At 39.3% G+C, this 19,949-nt stretch overlaps 1 protein-coding gene across 3 annotated transcripts in view; it reads left to right on the top strand.

Moving 5' to 3' along the window:
- The window catches only part of CFAP95 (cilia and flagella associated protein 95), a 167,695-nt gene that overhangs the window by 23,986 nt on the left and 123,760 nt on the right, over window positions 1–19,949 (top strand). For 2 of the 3 annotated variants that reach the window (XM_044265929.1, XM_044265928.1), the window contains exon 1: window positions 18,011–18,245. The exons of the other annotated variant lie outside the window; for it this stretch is intronic. In XM_044265929.1, the coding sequence (XP_044121864.1) occupies window positions 18,079–18,245 (167 nt within the window). In that variant the 5' untranslated portion in view covers window positions 18,011–18,078. Of the gene's footprint in view, window positions 1–18,010; window positions 18,246–19,949 lie in introns of those variants that run through there. 3 annotated transcript variants of the gene reach the window in all.

Below are 19,949 nucleotides of genomic sequence, written 5' to 3'. Positions count from 1 at the left end.
CTCAGTACAACACTGAATATAATATAGGAGGCATTTCAACACAATACAGTAAACTGAAGCATGAATAGTCCCCATTCATCATTCTTGGTGCAGGCAGCCTGCTGCATCCTGATGCAAGTATATTCTTAAACTGAGTACTGGAGAGCCAGGAGAGGGGTCACTTTCCCAGAAGCCTCTGGGAGTCATGCTAACAAATCCTTAGATCGGCTATAAAAATAGCCGAAAATAATGTGGACAGGAAATGGAAGGCAGATTGAAATGATGACTGGCTTTTCTCACAAAATAACTTCATGGCCATCGTGGCCACACACCTTAATGTAACCACTGTGTGAACCTTTGAAACAGCTTTTCATTATTCTGTCTTGGATTAAGTAATTTAAGACTGTGCCATCCCGATTAAACCACCATGGTGCCATAATGGTAAGTCAAGCAACTTGCTGAAGGACTTGATGATGATATATCCGGATAATTAAATTGCCCTTGGACAGGATGCCACTTGCCGGCATTCAGGACTCCTTCTGCGAATTGTGCAGGTACTGCTATACCCCTGCCATGGGAGTTTAGATAAGAAGAAAGCAAAAGACACTGAAAAGTAAATGAACCAACCATTCTCCCTTGGGTTTCGTTTGAACAGGAATAGAGACTGATTGTTAGTGACTGAACTGATTTTTATACATTCATTTCAAAATGTAGCACTTCAGTGGTTCTCAACAGTGAGTAGTAAGTAATAATAAGGAAATTCTCGCAGTGCTTTGTTACCATTCTTTTAGAAACGTTTTTTACTTGCATTACTAGAGGCCATATTGTTTAAACTCCCCCTCACCCCCAGCTGCCTGAGCTGTTGTGCGAATCCCATGTTTCAAGTAATTTCAAGTGAGATTGAAGAACAAACTAATTTCAATTCCGTCTAATTTAATAAGCATTTGTTGATGGCATACCTTGTTCTCGGCACTGTCATCTCACATGATGTTAAAAGATGACATTCCTTTCCAGATTTTGAAAAACAAATTTAAAAATATGTTAGAAAAGCATTATAAGAATCACTAAAATTGAAAATACAATATATACTTTTGGGACACCCACTGGAAAAAAACTGAATGAATACTTTTGAAGTCAATAGGAATTATAGCAAATAAAGCATAGTCCATAGAGTAGATAGAAATGAAAGGAAAGCAAGAAACCATTGACAAGAAAGAAAAACAGTGTAACTAGACAAAAACTAAGTTATGACAACCAAAGAAAATGGCTTACTTCCTTTTTGAAAAACAAAGATTGGGGCACCTGGGTGACTCAGTCAGTCAAGCATCTGACTCTCGATTTCAGGGTTGTGATCTCAGGGTCCTGAGATGAAGCTCTGTGGTCTGGGTCTACACTCAGTGCAGAGTATGTTTGAGATTCTCTCTCCTTTGCTCCTCCTGTTTATGCACATCCTCTCTCTTTTTCTAAAATAAATAAATAAATCTTAAAAAAAATAATAAAAACAAAGATTAACTATATTCTATCTCTAAATGAACGTCTCCTAAATAATGCTAGATGGCTAAGAATAAAAACATAAGCCAAGAAGCACCAGGAAAACACAAATAACCAAAGAGTATATGTTGCAATATTAGTGCCAAATAAGTATAATTCCAATTCAAAAGAAGCAAATGAAACAAAGGACATAACTTTACATTGAAAAGAGCAACCAAAATGTCCTCTGTTAGCAAAATTATAAGAACTAGTCTCACTGGACATTATAAACTAGCAGCCTCTTTTCTGCTCTCCTCTTAGGGCATTCATAAGGGGGGGCATCTGATACCATTCACCTCACATTCTTCCCAACACATCTGTTGCTCATTAGAGATACTTTCTGAAACTTAAGATGTGGCTCAGCACCTTTAGGATTTTTTTTTTAAGATAGTACTTTCTGATAGAAGGAGAGATAAAGAGTTTCACAGACAAAAACTAAAGGAGTTCATCACCACTAAATCAGCCCTGCAAGAAATATTAAAGGGGACTCTTTGAGTGGAAAGGAAAGATTGGAAGTGACAAAGACAAAAAAGGAAGAGAAAACCTCCAGAAAAAAACAACAAAACAAGTAATAAAATGGTACTAAATACATATCTGTCAAGAATTATTCTGAATATAAATGCACTAAAATCTCTAACCAAAAGACATAGGGTGTCCAAATGGATAAGAAACTAAGACCTGTCTATATGCTAGCTATAATAGACCCATTTTAGGCCCAAAGTCACCTGGAGATTGAAAATGAGGGGATGGAGAAACATTTATCATGCAAAAGGACATCAAAAGAAAGCCAAAGTAGCAATACTTACATCAGACAAACTAGATTTTAAACCAAAGACTGTAATAAGAGATGAAGAAGGGCACTGCATAATAATAAAGGGGACTATCCATCAAGAAGATCTAACAATTATAAATGTTTATGTACCCAACATGGAGCATTAACATATGTAAAACAATAACAAACATAAAGGAACTCATTGATAATAATAGTAGGGGATTTTAACACCCAACTTACGTCAATGGACAGATCATCTAAGCAGAAAATCAACAAGAAAACTATGGCTTTGAATGACACACTGGACCAGATAGATTCAAAACATTCCATCCTAAAGCAGTGGAATGCACATTCTTTTCAAGTCACATGGGACTTTCTCCTGAACAGATCACATACTAGGTCACAAATCAGGCCTCAACAAGTACAAAAAGATTTGAGATCATACCATGCATATTTTCTGACCACGACTCTATGAAACTTGAAGTCAACCATAAGAAAAAATTTGGAAAGACCACAAATTCCTGGAGGTTAAACAACATGTTACTCAATAATGAATGGATCAACCAGGAAATCAAAGAAGAAATTAAAAATACATGGAAGCAAGTGAAAATGAAAACACAAAGGTCCAAAACCTTTGGGATGCAGAAAAAGCTGTTCTAAGAGGGAAGGATACAGCAATACCAAGAAGCAAGAAAAATCTCAAACAACCTAGCCTTACACCTACAGGAGCTAGAAAAAGAACAGCAAACAAAGTGAAAAGCCAGCAGAAGAAGGGAAATAATAAAGATAAGAGCAGAAACAAATGATATAGAAACTAAAAGAGAATAATAGACTGGATCAATGAAACCAGGAGCTGGCTCTTTGAAAAAATTAATAAAATTGATAAACCCCTAGTCAGACTTATCAAAAAGAGAAGAAAAAGAACCCAAATAAATAAAATCACAAATGACAGAAGAGAAATCACTACCACCACCACCACCACAGAAATACAAACAATTATAATAAGAAAATATTGTAAAAAACTATATGCCAACAAATTGGACAACCTGGATAAATTCCTAGAAATATATAAACTACCAAATCTTAAATGGGAAGAAATAGAAAACTTGAACAGCCTGATAACCTGGAAAAAATTTGAATCAGTAATCAAAAAACTCCCAACAAACAAAAGTCTAGGGTCAGATGGCTTCACAGGTGAATTCTACCAAACATATAAAGAAGAGGTAATATCTATTCTTCTCAAACTATTCTAAAAAATAGAAATGGAAGGAAAACCTCCAAATTCATTTTATGAGTCCAGCATTACACTGATACCAAAACTAGATAGAGACTCCATTAAAAAAGAAAACTGCAGGCCAGTATCCCTGAGGAACATTTTGGACATTGTTCTCATTAAAATATAGCAAGCAACATTAAAAGAATCATTCACCATGATCAAGTGGGACTTATTCCTGGGGTGCAAGTGTAAATCAGTATTCACAAATCAATCAACATGATATACCACATTAATAAAAGAAACAATAAGAACCATATAATTCTTTCGATAAACGCAGAAAAAGCATTTGACAAAATACAACTCCATTCATGGTAAAAACTCTCAACAAAGTAGAGTCAGAGGGAATAGACCTCAAAATAATAAAGGCCATATATGAAAAACTCACAGCTAATACCATCCTCAGTGGGGAAAACAGCTTTTCCTCTAAAGTCAAAAACAATGCCCACTCTCACCACTGTTATTAACGCAATACTGAAAGTCCTAGCCACAGCAATCAGAAAACACAAAGAAATAAAAGGCCTCCAAATTAGTAAGGAAGAAATCAAACTTCCACTATTTGCAGATGACAAAATACTCTATAAAGAAAACCTGAGAGACTCCACCAAAAAAATTGCTAGAACAGATGAATTCAGTTAAGTTGCAGAATACAAAATCAACTGTGCTGCATTTCTATAACACTAAAAATGAAGCATCAGAAAGAGAAATCAAGGAATCAATCCCATTAACAGTTGCATCAAGATCCTAATATAGGGGCACCTGGGTGGCTCAGTGGGTTAAAGCCTCTGCCTTCGGCTCAGGTCATGATCCCAGGGTCTTGGAACGAGCCCCGCATCGGGCTCTCTGCTCAGCGGGGTGCCTGCTTCCTCCTCTCTCTCTGCCTGCCTCTCTGCCTACTTGTGATCTCTGTCTGTCAGATAAATAAATAAAAATCTTAAAAAAAAAACACACAAAACCCTAATATACCTGGGAATAAGCCAAAGACGTAAAAGATCTATACTCTGAAAATGATAAAACACTGATGAAAGAAATTGAAGGTGACACAAAAAAATGGAAAAATATTCCATGCTCATGGATTGGAAGAACAAATATTGTTAAAATGCCCATGTTAACCAAAGCAATCTATACATTTAATGCAATCCCTATCAAAATACCAACAGCATTTCTCACAGAACTAGAACATGCAATCCTAAAATTTGTCTGGAACCACAAAAGACCCCTAATAGCCAAAGCAATCTTGAAAAAGAAAAGCAAAGCCTGAAGCATCACAATTCCATATTTCAAGTTATGTTACAAAACCGTAGTGACCAAGACATTATGGTTCTGGCACAAAATAGACACATCGATCAACAGATCAGAATAGAAAACACAGAAATGAACCCTCAATTAATCTTCAGCAAAGGAAGAAAGGAGGAAAGAATCTGCAGTAGGGAAAAACAATCTCTTTACCAAATGTTATAGGGAAAATTGGACAGCCACATGCAGAGGAATGAAACTGGACCACTTTCTTACACCATACACAAAAATAAACTCAACATGGATTAAAGACCTAATGTGAAACCTGAAACCATAAAAATCCTAGAAGAGAACACAGTAATTTCTCTGACATTGACCATAGCAGCATTTTTGTAGATGTTTCCTAAGGCAAGGGAAATAAAAGCAAAAATGAACTGTTGGGACTTCATCAAGATTAAAAAAAAAAAGACTTCTGCACAGTGAAAGAAACAATCAACAAAACTAAAAGACAACCTACAGAATGGGAGAGCTATTTACAAATACCATATCTGATAAAGGGTTAGTTTCCAAAATATATAAAGAACTTATAAAACAACATCCAAAGGTGTAATAATCCAGTCTAGAAACAGGCAGAAGACTTAAGTAGACATTTTTCCAAAGAAGACATCCAGAGATGGCGAACATACACATCAAAAGATGCCCAGCATCACTCAGTGTGAGGGAAATAGAAATCAAAATTACAATGAGATACCACCGCATACCAATCAGAATGGCTAAAATTAACACCACAGGAAACAACAGGTGTTAACAAGGATGTAGAAAAAGGGGAGCCCCCCTACACTGCTGGTGGGAATGCAAGCTGGCGCAGCCACTCTGGAACATAGTATTGAGGTTCCTCAGAAAGTTAAAAATAGAAGTACCCTATGATCCAACAATCATATCACTAGGTATTTACCCAGAGGATACGAAAATACTAATTTGAAGGGATACATGTACCTTGATGTGTATATCAACAGTGTCCGCAATAGCCAAATTATGGAAAGAGCCCCAATGTCCATTGACTGATGCATGGATAAAGAAGAAGTAATATACACACACACACACACACACACGCACACATATGTGTGTGTATGTGAATATTACTCAGCCATCAAAAAGACTGAAACCTTGCCATTTGCAATTATGTGGGCAGAGCTAGAGAGTATTATGCTAAGTGAAATAAGTCATTCAGAGAAATACAAATCCCATATGATTTCACTCAAATGTAGAATTTAAACATAGGGGGAAAAAGAAAGAAAAACCAGAAAAACAGACTCTTAACTGTAGAGAGAAACTTCTGGCTACCAGAGGGGAAGTGGGTCGGGGGATGGGTTAAATAGACGGTGGGGATTAAGGAGGGCAGTTGTGATGCGCACCAGTTGTTGTATGTTGAATCACTGAGTTCTACATCTGAAAATAATATTATACTCTGTTAAGTAACTGGAATTTAAATAAAAACTTAAAAATAAATAAAACAAAAGTAAAATAAAAACAACACTTTCTGAAATACCTTATTTTAGTTTGCTGCTGCTGCATAACAAATTACCCTAAATTTAATGGCTTAAAACAGCATTTGTTAGCTCCCAGTTCTATAGGTCAGAAGTGGGCAGGCTTTACTGGATTTTCTAATTTGGATCTCACAAGGCTAAGATCAAGGTATCATCTGTACTGGACTCTTCTCTGAAATCTCTAGGGAAAAAATCACTTCCAGGATCATTCTGGTTGTTGGCAGAATTCATTTCCCTGCAGTTGTAAGACTGATGTCTCCATTTCCCTGCTAGTTGTCAGCTGCACAGGACAGCTTATAGCTCCTAGAGGCCACTCTCCCTCCCTTCGTGTGGGCCCCCCATCTTCAAAACTAACAACAGTACCTGGAATCCTTCTGGCCCCCCCCACACTTTTTAAGTTTTTATTTTCTCAGTTGGCATATAGTGTTATATTAGTTTCAGGTGTACAATATAATGGAATCCTTCTGTTTTAGATCTTTCTTTGTCTTCTGCCACCAGACAGAAAACTCTATGCTTTCAGAGGGCTCCTGTGATTAGTTTAGGTCCACCCAGATAATCTACATTTTGATTAATTCAAAGTCACCTGACTAGTACTCGTAATTGCATTTGCAAAATCTCATTTGTCATGTAATGTAACATAATCACAAGGATACTATTGCATTCATTATATTCATAGGCCCTCATATTAGGGCAAGAAATCTTGGTGGAGGGCATGGATTTTAGGATTCTACCACATTGCTTGTAGGCCTCTCTTAGCTTACTGCCACGTGAATCCTAAAGGCTCAGTAGCCTTTACAACTATTTTGGAGTCTTTTATTTTTACCAAAATTTGAATTTTTGTTGTCCATATTTTTGTGGCTTTCAGATTTCCCTAATGAGAAAAGGAAACTGCTAATGCACCCATGGTCATGTTAAAAGTTCCTCTGGCCATTTTTTATAGTGATTTATTCCTTCATCAGCTTGTTTTATGGCTCCAGGATTTGTTTTTTTGGAGTTTTGATTCAGATTATCTAATGTGCTGCATCTAATAATTCAAGCATTTGAGTTGGGGTAGGGTAGAGGACTTAAATCTATCCTTTGTTGTTTTTCCTTATCCTAGCTTATTTCCTTCTATGTTTACCAGTAGCATCTTGTGAGCTCAGGTGTGTTGAACTTAATCTGGGGAGTCCTGAGAGTGTAAATTGGGGATACTTGCTTTGGAGAAGATTTGTATTTTTTTTTAATTTTTTAAGATTTCATTTATTTATTTGAGGGAGAGAAAGAGCACATGAGAGAGAGAGATAGAGAGAGAACCAGTAGGGGGAAGGGCAGAGAAAGAGGGAGAAGCAGGCTCCCTACAGAAACGTACTTGATCCCTGGATCCCTGGGATTATGTCCTGAGCCAAATGCGGATCCCCAACCGCCCAACCCAGAGGATTTGTATTTTCATAGGCCCTTTCATTTGTTGCTTCAAAGGTTCCAGGCTTAGTACAGGAGGCTTGATAATGAGCTTTCAACCTTGCCAGAGGTCCAAAGCTTGGTCACGAGATGGTAGTTCTGATCCTAGTATTAGCCTCAGGGCATACATATATTTTGAATTTTTTATTTCTCCCTGATCTTGTTTCAGTTCATCTGTTTTCTCTTTTTTCCTCCCTTCTTCCCTCTCTTCCTTCCTGTCTCTTATCCTATCTTGCTTCCTTTCTCCCATGCTTAGGTTGTGCTAACAAAGGCAAAGAGTCTAATGCATGGGACACAGGGGTAGCCCTACTGTACTTGGCATTGGTCAGAGTCAAATGTTGTGCTCTTTTCTGAGAACCACTTTTTAAGGGGCTCATGATCAAAGTGATGCACATCCAGAGGTACAGCCAAAATAAATATGAAAAAATGTAGGTTTGTTTACTTTGTTTACCTGGGAAAAGAGAAGGCATGTAATCTTTCTTCATATATCTGAAAGGATCTTTCACAAGAGAGAAATAAAGCTTATCTTTTATCTTCCAGAAGCAGAACCAACTAGTGCATCTAGCAAGAAGGTTCATGTTAGCTCAACATAAGAGGAAACTTATGATTATGCTTGTCCAGAATTGGAATGGACCGCCTTCGTGAGTTATGAGCTCTCTCATCTGGGCCTCTGTGGAGGTAGATAGGATAAGTCTCCTTAGCAGTCTTCTAGAGAGTGGGAGTACACTTCTCCTTTGTCTTAGAGGCTGTAAAAAATAACCTTCGCTCTCCCAGTGACCTCAGATTCTAGGTTTGTTTATTCTGTGACTCTTATAAATTTAGACAGAAAGTAAGAAATTATAGCCATCTGGAAAATAAAAAACCATTTATGCCACATTCTGAGTGTAATGGAAGGAAATTTTATGTCACAGTATTGAAGAAACTTTTCCAATTGGTGAATCAGAGTAATCATTAATATATTTTACTTCCAAAATAGTCCTCCTTGTAATGTGCCAAGAAAAAAAGGCAATTAATTTTTACACGAAATATTCTCCTCATGCATATCCACACTGGGAGAAAATATGATGCATTTTTTAATAATAATAAGGTTCAGTCAGAAATGGAAATTTAGTTCATCTTAAACTAAATAGAATAGACACTGGTAAATGAGAAGTGATGACACGGCATGAGCTATATAATTACATTAAAATACATTTCGGGTAGTTTCCTTTAATATTAAAACTATAATTCTTTATAGAAATGGATACAGGGTTTTTGAATATTTTTTGTAAATGATATTGAGATCTTGGTATTTTGTTCTTACAATTTTATATGAACATAAAACCACACATGTTCTAAAAAACATCACTTTAGGAAAAACAACATATTTAACCTTACACTGTAGAATAAAAGCTTATGTCGAAAAGTTTTAGAAACTCAGGGGGCGCCTGGGTGGCTCAGTGGGTTAAAGCCTCTGCCTTCGGCTCAGGTCATGATCCCGTGATCCCAGTATATTTGATCCCAAGATACTGGGATCGAGCCCCGCATCGGGGTCTCTGCTCAGTGGGGAGTCTGCTTCCCCCTCTTTCTCTGCCTGCCTCTTGGCCTACTTGTGATCTCTCTCCCTGTCAAAAAAAAAAAAAAGTGATCTATGGATAGGATGTCTTATTATTACCATCTACAGTAGGTATCTGTGGATACAGATAACAGTAGGTATCTGTTTTTCCCTTTTATCCAATCTTGTACTTTCAGTCTAGATTAGTCAGAAAGGGCAAACCTCCCCCTGGGCAGGGAGACCATCACACAGATCAGGCTGGGGAGCTTACCACATCAACCTCGGACCTTGCTCTAGTGATTTTTTTCAGAACAGTCATGAGTCAGATCAGGCCAATTGGTGTCTAGGACTTCTGATGGAACTTGAGAAAAGAGGGACGCTTTATGTTATGAGAGGGTAGGGAGCAATGTAAATTGCTAGCCATTTTGGGAGAGCTTGCCTGAGAATAAGCTAACCCAAGAAAGAAAGCAAAACCAAGAAATAGTAAAATAGCATCCCAAGACATCATCAATCCCTGGTGTTCAGATATGCTTGACGCCAGAATTGCCCTTACAGGAGTCCATAAACTCCTCTTTCTCTCCTACCTTGGATTTAGCTTTCTGTCATTGGTCATCAAAACTGTACTCTCTTGAGTCACTATGATTAGGGAAACTTTCATTAAAATTATTAGTGTTACTTGGAAAATCTCCACACCTAATGTGTACTAAGAAATTCCAGTTGCCCCCTCAACAATGGAGGGGTTTGGGTTAGACTTCCTTGATTGGCTCTGTCATGGGTCCTGTGAAGTCGTACACAACATCTGGACAGTTTTCTTCAGCAGGAATGTATTGTTTCAGACTTTATGACTTTCATGACTTTTTCTTATAACAACAATGGCATCTTCAATGGTGTAATCTTTCCAGACTTTCTTGATGTTTTCTGTATTGTGGTTCTCTTTCATAGCATTGACAGTCATTCTCATAGAGTACTGTGTGTACTGAGCCTTAAAGGTCCTTAGGACACCCTGATCTATGGTGATTAGAGATGTTGCATTTGGGGACAAGTAAACCACTTTGGTGTCATCAGTGTTAAACTCGTGGAAATCTGGGTGGCCAGGGGCATCATCCAATATCAAATTAACATATTTCCTGACTTCAGGGACAAAGCATCACAATGGAATCAGCCCAGAAAAAAGGTTTCTTCTTGTCCAGGCCTTCTTGTCTGACATCCAAAAGACTGGAGGCTGCTGTTTATCTTTTTTCTTCAAGGCTCAGGGGTTAGCAGCCTTACAGATAAGGGCAGTCCTGATTATAAACCAGACTGCATTTGTGCAAAAGAGTAGAGTTAGCCTATCCTTTCTGCCTTAAATCTCAGTGCTAGCTTTTCTTCCTTACTAATAGTATATATATATATATATATATATATATATATGAGAGAGCAAGCATGAAAGGAGGGGGAGGGAAGGGGCAAAGGAAGAGACAGAAGCAGGCTCCTCTCTGAGCAGAGAGCCTGCCAATGGGGGTGGGGAGGTGGGGGGTGGGGTGGGTGTGGGTGGGGAGGAGACACACTTGATCCCAGGACCCCTGGATCATGACCTGAGTTGAAGGCAGATGCTTAAGTGACTGAGCCGCCCAGGTGCCCCCCTTACTAATACATTCTTATGGCAATTTTCCCCCCAGAATAGGTACTTTTTTCTGTATTAACAATCTGTTCAGGCAGATATCCTTTCTCCTCAATGCTTTTTTTAATGGCATCTGGAAATTTGTCTGTTGCCTCTTGGTTGAAAGAAGCTGCCTCTCCTGGTATCTTGACATTTTTTTTCAAGTCAAACCTTTTTTTTTTTAAGATTTTATTTTATTTTATTTTTTTTATTTTTTTATTTTTTTATTTTTTTTAAAGATTTTATTTATTTATTTGAGAGAGAGAGACAGTGAGAGAGAGCATGAGCGAGGAGAAGGTCAGAGAGCGAAGCAGACTCCCCATGGAGCTGGGAGCCCGATGTGGGACTCGATCCCGGGACTCCAGGATCACGCCCTGAGCCAAAGGCAGTCGTCCAACCAACTGCGCCACCCAGGCGTCCCTTAAGATTTTATTTTTTAAGTAATCTTTACACCCAGTGTGAGGCTTGAACTTACAACGCTGAAACCAAAAGTCACGTGTTCCACCAGCTGAGCCAGCCAGGGACCTCTACAGCCAAACCTTTTTAAAATTATCAAACCATCCTTTGCTGGCATTGAATTCTCCAGCTTTAGAGGCTTGACCTTCCTTCCTTTTGCCCTAGATGTCATATCATGACTCTGCTTTTTCATGAATTATATTGGAGTTGATAGGGATGGCTTTCTTAAAGCAATCCTGCACCCACATACAAGCTGCATTTTCAATATGATATAAAAAGGTATTTCACAGAAAATGCAGGTTTTTCATGCCTTCTGGCAAAGCTGCAGGAGCAGTGTCACAACCCAACCCCCTGCCCCCGCTTTTTAAATGATTTTACTTATTTAAGAGCGAGAGGAAGAGAGAGAGAGAGAGCGCGTGCCCACAAGTCAGGGAGGGTCAGGGAGAGAGGAAGAAGCAGGTTCCCCACTGAGCAGGGAGCCTGATGTGGGAACTTGATCCTAGGACCCTGGGATCATGACCTGGGCTGAAAGCAGGGGCTCAACCAACTGAGCCATCCGATCCAGGCGCCCCATTACCACCACCACCACCCCCCGCCCCGGTTTTTTAAACAAGTACCCTTCTGCTGGACTCCTTTGTCTTGAAATGGCAGACAGCCGCAGCTGCAGACCGCAATCTAGGCTACATATCAAGCAAATCATTCTTTTCCTGTAATGTGATGACTTTCTAGGATTCTTGGGAGCACTTCCAGCATCCCTAGTGGCACCTCCTGTGGGTCCCATGGTGTTATTCAAGGTTTATAATGTTGCACTAAACATGATGAAAAATATGTGAGAACCATGAGAGATCGCTTTTTACTGTGACACGCGACTTACTGGTGAGCCAAACTGCTCAAGTGCAGATGATTCGCGTCATAGGGCGTTTGCAGAGGATGCTGGAGACAGTGGAGCTCGCTGCAGTAGCAACAGGAGGGGGCTACCAAATTACCACCACAGTACAGTAGGTACTCCAGCTAATTTTCTGCAGTTATGACTTAATACAGTATCTTTACATTTGTTTATACTTCCCTTGACTGCAAATGGTGTGGCACCATGTATCATCTGTATGTATGTGCGTAAGCTTTGATAAATTTTAACTTTTCTTTAACAGATTCATGTATATTTTAGTATTAACGATTAACTAGTATCTACATATAAACATACCTACTGATTTCTTAATTTTTTGATATTGCTTAGTTACACAGTATGCAAATTTTTCAAATTGTCACAAATCTCCAAAAACTTTTCCAATATATTAATTGAAAAAAAAATTCCTCACATAAGTGGACATGTACAGTTCAAACCTGAGTTGTTTAAGGGTTAATTGTACAAATTGGTCATAGAATTGGTGCTGAAAATGTGAATGATTGTTTGGTCTGGACAATCTTTATTCTAAGTCTGCTTCCTTTATTACTATTTTTTAATGTTATCATACTTGCTTTTAGTCCTGCCCTGACCCTTTAGAAAATGATCCTTCTCCTGAAATAGCCTGAAAGCCTCTGTAGTCTAAAGCAACTTAAACATGATGCTGTAAGAAGAGATTTAATGAGGGGCGCCTGGGTGGGTCAGTGGGTTAAGGCCTCAGCTTTTGGCTCAGGTCATAATCCTAGGGTCGTGGGATTGAGCCCCGCATTGGGCTTTCTGCTAAGTGGGGAGCCTGCTTCCCCCTCACTCTCTGTCTGCCCCTCTGTCTACTTGTGATCTCTGTCTGACAAATAAATAAATGAAGTCTTTTAAAAAAGAGAGAGAGAGAGAGATTTAATGAACAGAGGAGACAACATCACAAGTCTGACGTATGCTCGCTAAACACAAGAAACTCAAAATCGTGCAACAGACAGTCCTTCAACATTCTGGAAATTCCCCAGCTTCTTCCGTGAGCTCCTGATCTCTGCCCCAGTATGGCAACTTGATATTCTCAGCTGTATGGTTGGTGAACTCAACAACCAGAAACCTCCTACATGTACTTGATCTTCTGGTGGAAGCCTTTCAGCGGGTTTCTCACCATCTTGCTCACCATGCAGCTGGGGGTGGGTCTTGTGGGGCCATGGGAAAATGTCCACCACCACCAGAAGCAAAAGGAGCCCAAATCCAGTTTCTTTTCTCTGCTCTTTTTCCCTGGGAGAGGATGTTCCTTTATGCGATTAAAGAGCAAAAAAAACACAAAACAAAACAACAACAACAAAAAAAACCCCAAAACAAAGAAACCCACAATACCGAACTTAATTTCAAGTACCACTTCTTTCCCAAGAATGGTTAACTGGTAGCTGACTGGTAGCTACATGATCGCATTCTGGTTGCTAATCAACAATAAAGGTGCCCAGAAACCAAAGCAGCACATGGGAGAAAAGAAAGAAACCAAGAGTTTAGGTCATTTGTGAATATGGGTATTCAGTTTTTGAATAATTAAAGATATCCAGTCTGTAGAATGTTAGAGAAATCCCTAAGCTACATTTATGTTTGAGCATGTCATTACTAATCCAGAGCATTAAAATTTTATCATCATAGTTATGGACAGTTCTGCCAAAGAATCTCACTTATTGACTATCAAAATAAGGGAAATGCTGAATTATAGAATACCATACTTTGAATATTTAATAAATTAATCCTCTGTGCTGATAGTAGGAGTTCTAGAAATCATTCCTGTTGTGTGACAACAGTCAGTCAATATACTAATTAATAATAATTGAGAGAAGTCAATGCCTTATACGTTTACAACACAAATTAGAAGTACAGAGAGATCATACTTAAGGTTAAATTCATTCTAAAAAAGACCATTGGTTGTTATGAATACTTAAAGGAAAGAAGGTTGGAGCTTTTGTCAGAGTTGACTCTTTTCAGAGTTCCTGGGTCATTGAACAGGAGCTTATTCATATAAATTTTGGCAGTGGTATCTGGATCTTACTATTTTTCTTTCATATTTTTCACATAACTGAATTGTACCAGATTCTCTTGGGTGCTCAACAACAGATTTTGACTCTGAAATTCTTACCACTTCTCAAAGGAGGAAGAAGAGGAGGAGGGAATAGGGAGAGAGGGAAGGAGGAGAGAGAGAAGGGGAGGGAAGAAGAAGAGAAGGAATGGGGCATAGAGAAGGAAGGGATCAAGGCAGAAAATGTGAGGAAAAGAAAAGAAGAAAGTGGAGGAGGAAAAGATGGAATTGGAGGCTTGGAGGGATTGGGGAAGACCAGAAATCTCGTTCATTTTTGACATAGGAGGTGGACTCTAATTTTTTTGTGTAAAACAGTCTCAAGTGAACCCCTAGATGTATATATAGAGGGTGACGGGAGCTCCCTATTCCTAGAGAATTTTAAAAATACTATGCAATCAATCCTTGATTGGGACCCAAATACTCAATTTTAAACTTCTAAATATTATAGAATTTAAATACAGTTTTTTTTATAGATTTAAATGATTCAACATGGAGATAATACAAGTTAATTTCTTACAGAATTAGATTTTTTTCCTCAGCTTAATTGCATGACATTTGGTAGAAGAAAGTTAAATGTTTGGGGGTGATCATTGCTGAGAGTGACTTTGGAAGGCCCTGGCAGGTGCTTTCCTGGAATCAAGCAGATGATTGTTAAGACAGGAAGATAAAGAAGATGCTGAAGAGGTTTGCCCCTGTGGCCATTTACAGCTGGCTGGTTTATATCTGTTTTAGGTTTGCTATTCTGGTCAAGTCATCTTGGCAATTTCTTAAATAATCTGATAAAACTGATGAATATATTAGAGTAGGCTCACAAGATGGGGATTCCCACTTCCTCAGTTGGGTCTCCCTGCACTTTCCTACGGAAAAGTCCTGTTTCAGCCACCTGAACTATAATTTTCTTACCTCAAGGATATTATGGTGAAAAGAGATTAATCTAAATGGAAAACATTGCTTTAATCCCTACACTTCATTGGTTTGATGAAGTTTGAAGAAAACAGGAATAACTCAAGTGTGTTGAGGATCAGTGATTTCACATTTAAAAAGCATAAAGCTTATTAATGGTCTTGAAGAGAAAAGATTCCATATGAATGCAAAACCATCATTATCACTGGTAACATATCCAAATATCTTGACAACATTTTTCTGATTCAGACTGTTAAATTTCATATTAAAATATAATAAAAAGATACTCATTTACAAAACCCTTGTAAACAGACAAAACTTGAAAAACAGAAAGTATACTTAGGAAACTCCACACAAACAAGTACATTTTAAGGTACTTTACCCAAGTGATAAGGACAGGGTTAGGATGTAACAATAGCAGTAGTAGTCGAAATTTTATTGAGGGCTAAGCATCCATTAGGCACACCTGCTTTCATGTAATTCTCACAAAACCCTTCTGTTCTCTTCCTATTTCATCAATAAACAATCAGCAAAGTGAAAATCCCACAGAATGTACTGGTGTATACGAAAGGAATGGAAGGAGTCTGAACTTGAGGGTATCAGAGAGTCAATCTCATATATCCCAACAAAAGGATGTTAAAATGTATTTAGTAGGCACAGAAGACAATAAAGCTGGTGACGTTGGTATAAAGGGGAAAGAGTATAACAACATATTCATAGACTAAACTAAGCTTTCAGCTTGGTTTAAGGAACTCTAAAATAATAAGCTACAGTTGTTTTGTTTTCTTAACTTACTGCTACTTCTTTGTGCTGACATGCTTTTAAACCTCCATAGTACTGTTTGTGTACCGCAGATAGGGCTTGGCTCTGGGCAGCCTCTGGCTCTGAAGTCAAACTGGCGGCAGAAACTTGACATCTCGGTCACAAATATATTATGTTGCCATCACTTTAAGCATAAGTAAAATAAAATTAAAAAAAAACAGATGGTAGTAGTGACGGTAATATTTTTGGAGTGATGGCAATATGTTTTGCTTTGATTGGGTAGAACTGAGCTTAACGTGGATGTTATTTAGCCTTTTAAAGTTAATTTCTATTTTTCTTTCTCCTTTCTTCAGGAAGAAAAGGGCTGAAATAGCACTCAGTACTCTACTAGCACTTTGCTGGTAACAATGGACTATTTATCTGGTTTTAAGTAACGTGGCTTACCTGTGGCTGCCAGTAAAATAAGGGCCCGAGCATACCACTGGCGCCCACACTGGGTACCACAGGCCACAGAGAAGCACTTAGTAGTTGTGTGTAATCAAATTTGTGAAAACTGATCCAGAATAATACTTCATTATTTATAGGAGTACTATCATAAATCTTTTGCAAACTATAGAATCCGTTTGTAATGTGAAATGTCTCTTGTGTTTTTAAGTTTGAATTTTTGTGTACATATGGTCTTCATAAAGTAAGAATTTATGGAAGCCCAAGTAAATCTAAAGTACCCAATTCATTTGTTCACTCATACTCTGAAATGATGCCATATACTAAGCATCATTCCAGGTCAGAGGGATGGCCATGCTGAAGTCCACTAATGCCCTTATGGTGCTCAACTAAGTTGGGGAGAATTCTGATACCTAAATATTCTTCTCTTGGAAAGTCAAAGATAAAATATGCACCTTCCTTCTGGAAGGCAGCTATCCAATCATTTCTTGAAAGCAATGCCATAGGTAATCTTTTTGAAATCTCCTTGTTACATATTAAACAACACAATAATGGGATGAATTTGTGTTGTCATAAAATATCAAATGAGAAAATGAGAACTGGCAGGTCTCGGGGAGGTGAATGCCCTGGAGTCCTAAGCTGTACCTGGAGGTTGGGTCTTTTCAGCGTTACAGCCTGAAGGGACCTCAGATTCTTGTGTCCACCCTGCCTCCTTCTCGGTCCCATCATCTACTTTGTTTTTTCAGAGGAAGAAACTCAAAAAGGTTGGGAAATTAGCTGAAACCGGAATCAATGAGGGTTTTTTCATCCCCAGACTTTTTAGCTGATTTGCTGATTCTGCTCCTCCTCATGTATAAATGACACATTTTAGGGTTTGAGGCGTGTTCTCTTGCTCCCTTTTGGTTAAACTTACATGCTTGTAAGTAGAAGGTGTGGTGACAACAGATGATGGACGGTAAAAAGAACTTCTGCAAAGACGGCCGGAGCCGAACTGCTCTGGGCTCAGGTCCCCTTAGACCTTAACTGACCCGCCCGTCCCCCTTACGTCCGCCGGCCACTCTGAGGATCAGGCTGGTGGTAGGGCGAAACTACAGATCCCAGGAGGCGGAGGGGCATCCCTCTCAACCTCTCCGTAGGTGGGTCGCTCCCCTCATTGCATTCTGGGAAATGTAGTTTCTTTCTTTCTTTTTATTATTATTTTTTTAAAGGTTTTATTTATTTATTTGACAGACAGAGATCACAAGTAGGCAGAGAGGCAGGCAGAGAGAGAGGGGAAAGCAGGCTCCCGGCTGAGTAGGGAGCCAGATACGGGGCTCGATCCCAGGATCCTGGGATCATGACCCTAGCTGAAGGCAGAGGATTTAACCCACTGAGCCACCCAGGCGCCCAGGCACCCCTGTAGTTTCTTTCTAATCAGTGCCTACTGTGTCTTGGAAACCAGAGCTATTAGGTTTGAGGGATCCGCCCCTCCACTGGCCCCGCCCTCTCCATTGACCCCGCCCCAGGTTGCTCAGGAGATGAGAGACGCGGAATCCTGAATCTTAGTCGGTGTTGGCGTGGGGAGAAGAATAGGTGCAGAAAGAAATCCTCTGAGGTCTGAATGTGGCCAGCCTCAATGGAGAGTTCTGGCAGCTCCTGCCAGGACTGGTGCAGCAGTGGGCAATACTGGTTTGAGCTCGGACCCACGGACTTGCTGGAGCGCAAGGGCTCCCTCACCCTCCGCTCCCATCACAAGAAGTACTCGAAACCCGTGTTGGTGTATTCTTGGTGAGCGAGCTCTCTGCAGTTCCTGACTGCTGGGGGAAGGGATGGGTGGGGGAGGAGACAAAGGGTAAGTAACAGAGAAGGCAAGGGTGGAGAGGATAGAATAAACAGAGAAGAAGAGAATGAATGAAGAGGGAGAGAAGAGCAGAGAAAGGAAAAAGGAAGAGGTGAGACAGAAAAAAGATGAGAACTGGGAGAGGAGACAAGGGAGAAAAAAGAAAGAGAAGAAAGATCTTCATAGGAGAGATAAAGAGGGTGGGAGTGAGCGTTTGGGGCAGCAGGAAGAGACAGGGAAGCCTCCAAGAGCAGCTCCCCAGACACAGAGACCTGCTGCAGAGCTCCCAGTCCACCAGAGGTCATACATCACTCTCACAGTCTGTGCAGGTGAGGCCTAGAAATCACATTTCTGAAATAACATTACTTACTCTTAAAAGGAAGGGTCCGTTAGGGGACAGCAGGAGGGTGATGAGTTAGTCTAAACCCTCCTTGATCCCATTCATTCATGTAATATATGTGAACCCTACAGCTTCTGTCTTGCAAACTTTCTACAGCCTACCCACTTTTCCTACGAGCCCCCCCCTTTTAATTCTTATCCCTAAAACTGGCTCTCTGCCTATTTTGAACTCAGTGTGAGAGGCTAGATATATTTGGAATCCAAAGCTCTATTATGAAGTAGAAAATCCCCCTTTTAGCCTCATACAGGGGTTCCCTCATAGATGTCAAGCAAAACACTTAGCTCTTCCATGATTTTGTTACTCTATAAAGATGTAGGTCATAATAAAAATCACTATTAGAAAATATTGTTAAAGACCTTTTTCAAGTGGACAGTGTTTCTGTTCTCTTTTGTCCTACCATGACTTGTGGGCATCAATAGCAAAACCACAGAAGAATATCCATGAGAAGATGACGAATTTGGTGGGGGCGAAGTGTGGTCTAACATGGAAAGTCATTATGGTCACTGCGAAAATGTAGAGTGTTCTTACGCTATTAATTTTAGAAAGAACATTTGGGAACAGGAAGAAGTAAATTCAACATTCATGTGTCATGCACTTTGCTATGTGTTGGAGACACAGAGTCAGGTAAAGTGGATTCAGTGAGTTAATTTGTCTAAAGCATTTAATACCATGCCTGTATATAGTAAGCAGTCAAAAATATATGGTAGCTAATAATAATTTTTTAGGATAATATAATGGTTGAACACTTGGACTGTAGGTTGGAGTATCAACTCTGTAGCATGTGATAAGGCAAGTCACATGACTGCTCTAGGCCTCTGTTTCTGCAACTGTAAAATGGGGATGCTAAGTCTATTGTGAGATTAAACACGGTATTGTATGTGAAGCACCTTTTAACATGTAGTCTGGCCCTTAGCACAGTAAAGGTTATATACATGTGTTAGGACATGGTCATGGACCTCAAGGAATTTCATAGACCTGTAAAGGAGAATGCCATTAAATTCAGAATAATTCGATCTGTGCAAAATAGAGAGGAGTGTAAGAGGTAAAGGTAACAGAGAGAGGTCTGTGTGTATGTGGTTTCCTGAGCAGGGTTTAGAAGGAAGAATAGGAGCTCCACAGATACACGAAGGAGAACATTGCACTCACAGACAAGTGCAGTGGGATAGTAAGCAGCAACCTCATAGGGAAATAGAAATAGTTCTCTTTAGTCCACAAGTACAGTTGATCATCATTATTTGTGGATTCTATATTT

Source organism: Neovison vison, chromosome 9, assembly GCF_020171115.1.
Source record: "Neovison vison isolate M4711 chromosome 9, ASM_NN_V1, whole genome shotgun sequence".
In the NCBI taxonomy this organism is placed as follows: Eukaryota; Metazoa; Chordata; class Mammalia; order Carnivora; family Mustelidae; genus Neogale; species Neogale vison.
This window is presented reverse-complemented; position numbering and strand designations above follow the sequence as displayed.